We start from the raw sequence: 12,361 nt of genomic DNA, 5'->3' as shown, positions 1-12,361 counted from the left end.
CCAGCGGGCACTGCGGTTTGGAACTATATATGGTCTTTTTAATGATAGCAAAATACTGTGAGCTCAAAATGAATCAGTGCCCTAACTTCTTAACACCATTGCCAGCATCTCTAGTTAATGGATATTTAAAGTTATTTTCCCACTTGTCTACCCAAAAAGTTCTATCTGTGTCTTCTGTATGTATACTTCTCTCACTTGGACATTAGCCTCCCCTTTTTAAATGATCCATGGTAATATTTTCTGACTCACAAAATGTATAATTATTTGTATAAAAATGTATTCAAGTGATTAAACACTCTTTGTAAAGTTCATGATCGTTTGCATGCAAATATATCCAGAGAACAATGATTATGCTGTTGTATTTATGGTTAAAAAGGGCAAATTTGTATTATCTTTTTTTAAGTTCTGTTTGTACATGTAAAGCTGGGCACTCTATAATATAGAGAAGAAAACGTCTGATTGCACCATAATTTGACATTCATATGCTTCATAAGACAAAAACACTATGGTTGTCTTTATGAGAAAATCCCTTTAACTGTGAAGGGAAGTAAAAATAGCTTTAAAATATATAGAGAAATCTAGAAATAAGCAAACTGCATGCACAAAAGGATAAGTTGACGCTCCTGGGCCTCAATGCAAAATCTGTAAGCCCCTTTCCTTTCATATGCATAATATTGGCGTCTTGTTATGTGGCAAAGGGGCCTTTGGGCTCCCAGATGCAGATGCTACAATTGCACCCCCTCCTCCACTGTCATAACATAGTAGTTGGATCTTTCATTTTTTACATTATGCAACCTGAAACAATGTCCATGAGATTGACCTCCTGTTGCAGCAGCAGATTTCCCATGTTGTACTGGACTTCTAAGTAGGTCCTACACAATCATTCCACAACATTTATGTTGAACAGGGTTTAGTAGGGGAGGTTACAGCCTGGGTAATAGGAAGAATCCTATTACACCTTGCTGCATTGACTGGGCACCCAAATTGCCATTATACAGCTCTGTAATTCCAGCAAACCGTTATTGTTATTGGTGTTACAGCCATTAACAGAGTTTACTACAAGGAAATATTTCTACGTCTTATTTGCCCTTGTGCAGTGCAGTTATATGTTCTAAAGCATTTTTTGGCTTGTATTAGTGGGAAAGAAAGGGCTTATTAGCTGTTGTGTGGTGAAGTGCTAAAATTACAGCCCTTTTTGTCGTGTATTAGTGGCAAAAGAAAAATATATTTGCCGTTCAGCGGTGCAGTTATATGTTCTACAGCCTTGTATGGCGTGTATTAGTGGAAACAATATATATATATATATATATATATATATATATATATATATATTTGCTGGTCAGTGGTGCAGTTATATGTTCTTAAGCCTTTTTTCTCGAGTATTAGTGGAAAAAGAAAAAATATATTTGCTGATCATCTGTGCAGTTATATTTTCTAAAGCCCTTTTTCTTGTGTATCAGTGGCAAAATAAAAATATTTTTGCCGGTCAGCGGTGAAGTTATATGTTCTAAAGCCTTTTGTGGCGTGTACTAGTAGCAAAAGAAAAATATATTTGCCGTTCAGCGGTGCAGTTATATGTTCTAAAGCCTTTTGTGGCATGTATTAGTGGCAAAAGAAAAATATTATTGTCGTTCAGCGGTGCAGCTATATGTTCTAAAGCCTTTTTTGGCGTGTATTAGTGGTAAAAAATATATATATTTGCCGTTCAGCGGTGCAGTTATATGTTCTAAAGCCTTTTGTAGTGTGTAAAAGTGGCAAAAGAAAAATATATTTGCCGTTCAGCGGTGCAGTTATATGTTCTAAAGCCTTTTGTGGCGTGTATTAGTGGAAAATAAAAATATATTTGCTGTTCAGCAGTGCAGTTATGTTCTAAAGCCCTTTTTATCATGTAATAGTGGCAAAATAAATATATATTTGTTGTTTAGCAGTGCAGTTATATTTTCTAAAGCCTTTTGTGGCATGTATTAGTGGCAAAAGAAAAAAATATTTGCCATTCAGCTGTGCAGTTATATGTTCTAAAGCCTTTTTTGTCATGTGATACTGGCAAAATAAAAATATATTTGCCGTTCAGCGGTGCAGTTATATGTTCTAAAGCCTTTTGTGGTGTGTATTAGTGGCAAAAGTAAAATATATTTGCCGTTCAGTGGTACAGTTATATGCTCTAAAGCCCTTTTTTGTGTGTATTAGTGTGAAAAAAAGGGCTTATTAGCCGTTGTGTGGTGAAGTGAGAAAATTACAGACTTGTTTGGGGTGTTTTAATTTCCTTTTTATTTATTTATTTGATCTAACAGTATGTCAGACAGAGAAGTGCCAGGTCCTGCACAGGGGGGTGGCAGAGGCCTAAATGTTTCTGGCGCAGGCAGAGGTCGCAGCAGAGTGAGGGGCCGTGGCAGCAGGGGTCACATCGAGAGGCCTGAGCTCCCAGTGTCAGCTAGCAGTCGTGTCTTGACCAGCAACCCAGCGGTTCTTGAATGGTTAACTCGATCTTCAACTTCGTCGCAAGTGACATCAGACATCCCCATCCAAGAGTTGGTGGGTTCGTCAGACACAACCTTTAGTTGGCATGGCCCGGGAGCAGGCCTTGTGCCCTCACCTGTCCGCAACCTGCCTCTGTCCTTTTCTGTTCCCTCAGCCAGAGAAGTATTGTATGCTGTGGGCTCAGCTCCACTATAAAATGAGGATGAGCTACTAGAAGACAGTCAGCAGCTACTGGCAAGACAAGATGTGGAGGAGACAGCCGCTTCCTCCACTAGGCGGGCAAGTAGTGATAAGGAGAGTGGTGTGGGAGCTGGTGTTGCAAGCGGTCAGGCTCCACCACCTCAGCCGAAGGGAGCTGTCTGTCCTTCCCATCATCTGCTGTTCCTGATGCTCCTGCTCCTCTCCCTCCTACTCCTCATCAGTCATTCCGTCAGCAATCGCTCAACAAAGTTATTGCCAAGAGACAACAGTATACGTGTACTCATCCAATGGTGCAGAAGCTGAACATGCTCCTGTCCAAGTTGCTGGTGCTGCAGTCCCTCCCTTTCCAAGTAGTGGACCTTGGAAAGGGAGGGACCTTTCAGAGAACTGATGGCTTGTGCCGAGCAGAAGTGGAGAGTCCCAAGCCGTCATTTCTTTGCCAAAGTATCAGCCCTGCATACACATGTAGAACAGAAGGTGGGCCAGTCCTTGAGGGTGTTGGTGTCTGCCAAAGTGCAATACATGTCCTTTACGGCCCACTGGGTGAATGTGGTTCCTGCACAGTCACACTAGCAACTTGGCCAGGTGATGTCACTTCCTCCTACACGTTCTCACACCGTTGGTCCTACGACAATGTCCGCCTCTGCCTCCTCATCCTCCACCGTGTCCTCAGCCTCCACTGCAGGGACAATTCACAGGGCCCCTCCAGCATACCACATGTGCAGGGCACGGCGGTGTGACGCTGTTCTGCACCTCGTTTGTCTGGGCGAACGGAGTCACACAGGGGAGGAACTGCTCCGTGTCCTTCATCAAGAAATCGAATCCTGGCTTTCTCCGCGACAACTCAAAATTGGAACTATTGTGACCAACAACGGGAAGAACATGGTGTCAGCGCTGCGTCAAGAAGGGCTGGGCCATGCGACCTGCATGGCACACGTGTTCAATCTGGTTGTCAAGCGGTTCCTGACGTTTTCCACCCATCTGCAAGACATCCTAAAAATGGCCAGGAAACTTTGCATGCACTTCAGCCACTTGTACACCACAAAGCACACCCTCCTTGAGCTGCAGCGGCAGAACGGCATCCCCCAACCCGTTGGAATTCCTTTATATGTTGGACCAACTATACGAACAGAGAAAGGCCATAAACTATTTCTTGATGATCCAAGCGTACAAGAGTACTCCCCTGTGTAACTTCGATGTCAGCCAGTGGCAGCTCATGCGTGACACCTGCCATTTGCTGAGGCCCTTTGAGGAGGCCACGTTATTTGTCAGTCGCCAGGACTATGGGATGAACAATGTCATTCCACTGCTTCATGTCCTGGAACAGATGCTGGTAAATCTGGCTGGTCAGGGGACTGGAGACGTGGCACCTAGATCTCATGACCACATGAGCCCTGTGGGGGCTGAACTGGAGGAGGAGGAGGACATTGGAGCACAAACAATGTCTAGCGAATTGGGTGATTTTTATACACAGGTGACAGGAGAGGTGGAGCAGGAGCAGCGAGAGGAGCTACAGGGCCATGAGGAAGAGGAGGCAGAGACCCAGACACACAGTGGCAGTATGCAATGGAGATGGAGGCAGGGAGTCCCTCCAAGTGACTTGCACAAATGGCCCGCTGCATGCTCAGTTGCTTGGGTAGTGACAGCCGAATTGTCACCATTCGGCAGAGGGATAACTTCTGGCTCTCCACCTTGTTACTGGTCCAAAATGGGGGCTTTTTTTACACCCACTGAGAGCGAGGACAAACTGAAGAGACATCCTCTGTAGTCAGTTGGCTGCTGCCTATCTGCGTCATCGTCCATTCTCTCGCAGGTCTGACCAGGGGGGCCCTCTGCGCTCACATTCCACTGCCATGGCTGCTGAGCAGTGGTGGGGTGGCAGGAGCAGTACCAGATCCATCAGCAGCAGCCTGAGTCTACAGTCGCTGATGAGCAACTTTCTTCACCCGCATAGTGAAGAAGCTACTCACCAACAGCTAGACATAGAGCATGACCTGAACCAGCAGGTGGTGTCATACTTGGACAGCACCCTGCCACCCCACATTGAAGATCCGCTGGACTACTGGGCAGCCAAACTGGATTTGTGGCCACAACTGACCGAGTTTGCCCTGGAAAAGCTGTCCTGCCCGGCCAGTATTGTGGCATCAGAGAGGGTGTTTAGTGCAGCGGGGGCCATAGTTACCCCAAGACAAACTCGCCTGATCACCCAAAATGTGGAGAGACTGACCTTTGTCAAGATGAATCAGGCGTGGATCAGCCAGGATTTCCACCCACCATTGCCTGATGCATCAGACTAGATCATCAATGGTGCCACACCAACACTTTGACAAAAGAGACAGTTTTTTTCTGGCTACTTGCCTCAGCTACTATTCTGATGCTGCCACCTGCCTGATGCCACACATCTGATGCTAAGTGCTCCTTCTTTCACCCACCATCATCAGCGGGCACTGTTATTGCCACCCAACTCCCTACTCTGTCACCGGATCACTCTGTTGTCTCCTCAAGCTGCTGCCACCTCCACACTTTGTCACCTTGCCACTCTGTGGTCTCCTCATGCTGCTTCCACACTATGTTACCTTGCCACTTTGTGGTCTCCTCATGCTGCTTCCACCTTCACACTATGTTACCTTGCCACTCTGTGGTCTCCTCATGCTGCTGCCACCTCTACACTATGTTACCTTGCCACTCTGTGGCCTCCTGATGCTGCTGCCACCTCCACATTCTGTCACCGGGTCACTCTGTGGTCTCCTCATGCTGTTGCCACCTCCACCCTATATCCCCTCGCGACTCTGTGGCCTCCTGATGCTGCTGCCACCTCCACACTATGTCACCGGGTCACTCTGTGGTCTCCTCATTTTGCTGCCATCTCCACACTATGTCATGAAGACATGCAAATATTCCATTTTTACGCGTTTTGCCGTGAATAAATTCGAATCAAACTGAATTTTTTTCAGAAAATTTAGTAAACCGGCCGAATCGAATTTTTTAAAAATTTGCTCATCTCTAGTCATCAACAGGCCACTCCAATGGAGAACCAATGTGTTTTCACTAGTGTGGGCAGAATTAACATTGTTCTGCGCATTCTGCAAATCCGGATGTTCTCTGAAGCTACATTGTGTTGCAAATGAAAAAAGAAATTATATTGGGTCCAATACAGAACAAAGTTTATTCTTCTGCATGCAAAGGGGAAAACATACTGCTCATGCAATGTACTGGAGAAGACTGTTGATGATGGTAGAGGCATTATTTATGTAAAGCAACAGAATAGGGGCTGGCTTAGAGCTGATTCACAAGGACACTAGTGGACACTTGAGACTTAATTAACCATCTGCCTCCTGAGTTTTTTAAACTGTGGTGATTTATAAGTAAGGCTACTTTCACATCTGCGCTTTCCCTTTCCACTATTGAGATCAGTCATAGGATCTTAAGAGCAGTGAAAACGCTTCCATTTTGTCCCCATTCATTGTCAATGGGGACAAAACTGAACTGAACAAAAACAGAGTGCACCAGAATGCATTCCCTTCCAATTGGTTGTGTCCCCATCGCGGACAGAATAAAGCTGCAAGCAGCGTTTTTCTGTCCGCGATGTGGTGCGGAGCAAGAAGGATCTGTCATGACTCACAATGTAAATCAATTGGGACGGATCCGTTTTCTCAGACTTTTAGTGGTGTTCATGACGGATCCGTCTTGGCTATTTTAAAGATAATACAACAGGATCTGTTCATAACCGATGCAGATGGTTGTATTGTCATGACGGAAGCGTTTTGGCTGATCCATGACGGATCTAGCAAAAATGCTGGTATGAAAGTAGCCTAAATCTGTTGACTAGTTTCATATTTCCCATAGACCTTTAGCTAACATCTGGAGCTGGCCTTTATACTACAAAAGTGATGCAAAAAATGCAGAAATAAGTGCAAAATAATGCCACTAAAACTACAAGAATTTAGATGAATGATTTCCAATAAATATTCCCACAGTGGGACTAATAGTGGGACTAATATGGGTGATGTGTGAGAAGAGCAATGTAGCATCTATAAATATCTAGTTTATTAGTCACAAAACTATGCTTTCATCTTGCAGTCCTGCGATGTCTTGGAATTCCTGCACGCCTTGTTACCAATTATTTTTCTGCCCATGACAAGGATGCCAATCTGCAAAGTGATGTCTATCTAGATGAAGATGGTAAAACTAACACCACACTTACAAAGGACAGCATCTGGTAGGTTGGATGGTTTGTATATGTATCCTAGTCTTGAAGGGGTTTTCTAAGATTAAACTGCTGACCCATCCTCTGGAAAAAAAAAAAGTCCTTGTGCATCCATACAAACTATTATCCAGCAGCAATTCCACAAATGGTATCAGCCTCATTATGCTTACAACATACACAAATACAGTACAATACATTTATATCAGAGTGCAGTCCAAAATAAATAGAGCATTTCTCACTGTGCCCAATGTGCCTCACCTGCTTCCATCACATCTTTCCAAGGTAATATAACCCCCCCAGAGTGGTGACACATATCTTTCCCATCATCAACATTCCCCACCAGCAAACAGCTATGTCCAGGGCCTGTGTACATGGGGCATTTCAACCACAATAGTGCAATATATATTTGAAATACCCACACTGTTGTTTCCTCAGTGGTACCAAGCCACCATTAGCATATTATCTTGCTGGCACCTCACATCTGCTTAAAGGTGCAATACACGTAGTGTATCTAACATGCAGACATGGCATGCTTAAATGCGCATGCAATAAACCATAACATTTGTATGGTGTTCTCCTCAGTAATTTTGCATGTTGCAATCACTTAAAGGGGTTTTTATGAGATTTTGATACTGATGACCTATCCGCTGTGCTTGGTAAGCTGTGAGAAGGCTGCAGTGCTCACAGGAGCACCAGTGCCTTCTTAAACAGCTTATCGGCGGGGGTCTCAAGTGTCGGACCTCCACTGATCAGATAATGATCACCTATCCAGAGGATAGGTCATAAGTATCAAAATCTCGGAAAACCCCTTTAACGGTTCAACAGTTGTCACCTAAAAAAGTTGAACAGTAACCTATAGCAGCAGGTTTAACCATAAAGGTAACAGTTTCTTTGTAAAAAGGGGTGCACTTTGTTTCAGCCCTCTTACTTGAGCAGAATGACGATGAAGATACAGATTAGAAGTACTTCAGGAGTTTTTAAAGGGGAGCTGTTACCACAAAATGCAATGCAATATGAAAGCACCATGTTATAGAGCAGGAAAAGCTGAATGGATTGATCTATATTTTTGGTGGGAAAAGATTCAGTAAAATCATTTATACATTTATATATCTTTGGATTTTAGTAGCTTTGTGAACAGCTATTGGTACAGGAGGGAGGGATTATCAGTGATTGATAGTATTGCGTGTATTAGTGTACATACATAGAGAGCTATCAGTTACCGATAACACCTCCTCCCTGTACCAATAGCTTTTAGAAAAAGCAAGGATATAAATAATAGGAAATAAAAATTACAGGTTTTACTAAATCATTTCCCAAAAAAATATATATCAATCTGTTCGGCATCATCTGCTGTATATCTGTCACGTTCGGGTGTGGGAGGGAAACACCACACCGAACATAGGAGGGAAAGGGGTGAGGGAAAAAGGCCTGGAAACTAGGGAAAGGAGATGGACACCTCCTAGTAAAACCCTAATCAAAGTCCTGACTAACTACCAGTATGAACAGACCCCAGAGGAAGGTGAGTTCATATACAGGAACACCTAGTGTCCTAAATCACCCTATAGGACCCTGGTACTAGTGTCAGGACTGAGACAACCTGTTCCTCCAAAAGGAAGAACAAACAGCAGTCTCCCTCAGGCCTTAATACAAATGAAAGGGAAATGCAACACACAAAATAACCCAAACAAAATACAAAAGGGAAAGAAAACACTTAACTTCAAGTGGCTATGGCAGCACCAGGAACTCAGCCAAGATCCACACACCAGCTATCCACAACTCCAACAGAAGCTATAAACCGCATAGCATAGTGGGAGAAACGACAATAAATAGAGAAGGTTAAACGACCATAATAGCCACACCTGGGGAAGAAAGGTGTGGTAAGCACCAGAAACAACACAGACGTCATTTGATCCAAACGGAAAACATGTCAGATCAAACCACGTGTTGCCAGTCTCACCGATCTCCTGCCACCTGTCATGGGAACGTCCGTGACAATATCATAGTGCTGTCAGATTGCATTGCATTTTGTAGTGATGGTTCCTCTTTTAATAGATTAAATAGGTTGTGTTGTAGTTTCCATTTACTGTATAAAGGAAGCCACAAAGCATTGTCGGATACATTGCATGATGTATGTCAACAGTGCCTAATGTACTCTGTTGATTTACAGTGGGGTCCAGAGGGTTCTGTAGGGAATCCACTATATTGCTTTGACAAATAGCGCTGCATGCAGTGGCACACTTCTTGCCAAATGTGACATCACTGCCGGCAAAAGACAGTGTGAACAGAGCTTTAGACCCCTTTTTATGTTGCCTACCACTGTCCTCAGTAAAATGGAACTGTCACAGCCACTATCTCTGGCTGTGACCTTCCATCCTTGCTTGTTCAGCGCTCCTCGCTGAAGTTTCGTTACTGTGTGTTATTTGTGGTTCTGTATGGGTTAACTCCCCTGTGTGCCTATTTGGAGTTAATCCTCTGTCTGCTCCATGGGTGTGGCTTCTCTGCTGCACCCATGGAACCTGTATATAAGGCTGAGGTTTCCTCAGTTCTGTGTCAGCTCTCCTGGTGTGTGTTGTCTTGTCCTGGCCTGCTCCTGGTTTGTACTCTCTCTCCCATGCTGCTGACCCATGGGATCCGTGTCTGTCTGCCTGTGCTCTGTGGGTTTCCCTACTTGTTCATTAACGTCCTCTTTCCTGTCTTTGTTATCTGTTCTGCCTGTTATGTTTTAGTTACTTTGTGTGTATTCATATGTCTGTGTTCAGCAAGCCTTTGCAGCAGAGTGGCATGCGCAAGGCCACGCAGTATACCACTGGTGGAGCAAGTCCTTCTCTGCTCATTGTCACTCCTGTTTCCTTGCTATGTACTCCTGCTTGTGTTATTAGTTGCCCTGTTTGTATTGCCTGTCTGTTATGTTTGCCTATGTGCCGTCGGTACCTTCTGGTACCTATTGTCCATTCATTCCTGCTGTCACTGTCTAGTTCACGCTCCAGAGTGGACCCTGGCAACTTCCTGCGGCAAAGTGTAACCCTACCTTCTGGGGCCCTAGTGAAAACCAGGAGTTGCTTAGTCACGCCCCTCTGGAGTATTACTAGACAGTGGCGTAGTGGGGGTTTTCTCCCACTGTGTTGACGGTACATAGAGCTTATGTTTTGTCTGTGCTGCCTTCCATGTTTTTGTTTGTGCAATAAACTCTTATGTGTCTGTACCTGATTTATGTTTATTGCTTGACGACGCGGTGGTCTCTCTTGGGACCTCCAACTCGTGACAGGAACTTTTCTTTACTCAAAACAAATCTCTACAGCATTTTTGAAGATGCAAGATGCATATCACTTGTATAAATGAAACCTATGTACTTTGCTCATGCGAAATAATTGTTCTTTCCCTCAATGGAGAACATCTTATTATATTCCATCTCATGCATTCTGAAGAGTCATTTTTGAGCAAAGCAGTGTTCTTGGACTGTTTAAAAAATGCAAGATTTGTAGATAGGTTTCCTTGAATAATTCTTTTCGTATGCTTGTGCCTCATTATATTTCTCCATTGACAAGTTTTCCTTGATCCGAGATTTTATTCTTGCTTTGAAATGGCTTGTTAGACAAGCTTTAGATCCTCTCGGCTTCTTACAGTTTCTGTTTCTGCCCATTATTAATGAAATGGTCAGAGTTTAACTATTATGTTCTTTTTTTTTTAACTGACATTTTATTGCTGGTAAAATTTTTCAGATCAGGGATGCAAATCAGTTTCTTCACACTTGGCAGGTAGTAGATTATTTAAAAAAGCAAGATTAAGCAGACCTTGTAATGGAATCTTTCATACATGAAAGCTAAATCTTTCATAACCCTTTCCCTTCCCCCTTTTTGATTTAAGAGAACTGTGATTTGCTTTACGTCTTGCTGTAAAATTATCTAAATTCCTAAATCTAAAGGAGCCCTATGCCAGTAAACACCATAAAATTAAAAAAGACATTCTATACTAACCTTTGCCCTTTGCATGCATAATTGCAGTGGTGATATGCAGGTACATGGTAAGTGAGCCCAGCAGCCAATCACTGTCCTCAGTGGTATACTGTGCAAAACACCTGAAGACAGTGATGGGCTACAGCGGCCATGTGCCCTATTACATGTCACTGGAGCTGCAACTCAGAAAACCCCTTCAACACCATATAATAATCTAAATTTGCAGTTTAATATTATATGGTTTACTATGGTGAAGGGGTTAACAACAGTGAGCAAGAAAGAACATATAATTTAATTTGATGTTTTCTAATTTGGGCCAGAATTCTTTTTAGTGCAGTGTGTTCTGTTTTGCTGGTACAGAGCCCCCACCGCCCAATAAATACCATTTTTTTTTCTTTTACACAGTCATTCAGTGGAATGATAAGATTCTGTCTTCGTGTAGCTGCCACTAGAGGGAGCTCAATGCATAGGGATTTATATAGCTCCCACTGAACTGAATAATAAATCATTTTGCTGTGAAACCCTCCAAGGGGGTTTCTCAGGTTCTAGGAAACTCTTTAAGTTTACAAAAAATTAAGCAACACAGTAAATAGTCATGATTAAAAGGATCCTAAGATCTATGCAGACCTATGTGTCTCCATGGCTGCAGATTACACACAAAACCCTGCTTAGTCTGTTTCTGCAGTGATGCGTTCCTCATTTCAATGTCTCTAATTCTTGCTAATCTACTGTCTACTTATTAACCACCTCCGGACCGCCTAACGCAGATTCGCGTTCCGGAGGTGGCAGCGCTGCGCACAGTCACGCATATACGCGCCATCTCGCGAGACGCGAGATTTCGCTCCAAGCCGGCCCGCGCATGCGCATCGCGGGCCGGCAAAAGTTAAAGAACAAGTTCGTCACCAGCCTGCCAGCAACGATCATTGGCTGGCAGGCTGGCGATTTTTAAAAAATCCAATCACAAGCCATATAACAGATCATATTAGTAAATATGATCTGTTATATGGCTTCTCTGCTCCTGTGCTGGTCCTTTTCGTCGGTTGGATCCAGCACAGGAGCAGACTGAACTGTGAGTAGCACCAACACTACACCTTAGCCCCAGATCACCCCCCTGCACCCCAATTAACCCTTTGATCACCCCTTTGATCGCCCCTGTCAATCACCAGTGAAAGGAAAAAAAGTGATCAGTGTAAACTGTCACTTTTTTTTTTTCACTAGTATTGGCTGTTAGGTTTTAGGGATAGTTTAGGCCCCTTGGTTAGGTAGTTAGCGTCAGTTAGCGCCCACCCCACCGCACCGCAGTCACTTTTATTCGCTGAATAGCGTATCGCTAATCAGCATTTGTACTTTTATAGTATCTGTAAGTGATCAAAACTGATCACGGTCAGATCTATAATAGTATTAGTGTCACTTTAGTTCGCCCTCCACCCAAAACGCAGTGTTTGCCCGATCAGGCCTGATCGGTCGCCCACACGTGCGTTCACCCACGCCCGCCCCACCGCAGTGACAAAAAATATATATT

General features: G+C 43.8%; 1 protein-coding gene across 3 annotated transcripts in view; it reads left to right on the top strand.

The window, feature by feature from the left end:
• The window catches only part of F13A1 (coagulation factor XIII A chain), a 256,915-nt gene that overhangs the window by 135,352 nt on the left and 109,202 nt on the right, over positions 1 to 12,361 (top strand). For all 3 annotated transcript variants that reach the window (XM_040432510.1, XM_040432507.1, XM_040432508.1), the window contains exon 8: positions 6,760 to 6,898. In XM_040432510.1, the coding sequence (XP_040288444.1) occupies positions 6,760 to 6,898 (139 nt within the window). The remainder of the gene's footprint in view (positions 1 to 6,759; positions 6,899 to 12,361) is intronic.

Source organism: Bufo bufo, chromosome 5 (assembly GCF_905171765.1).
Source record: "Bufo bufo chromosome 5, aBufBuf1.1, whole genome shotgun sequence".
Taxonomy (NCBI): domain Eukaryota; kingdom Metazoa; phylum Chordata; class Amphibia; order Anura; family Bufonidae; genus Bufo; species Bufo bufo.
This window is presented reverse-complemented; position numbering and strand designations above follow the sequence as displayed.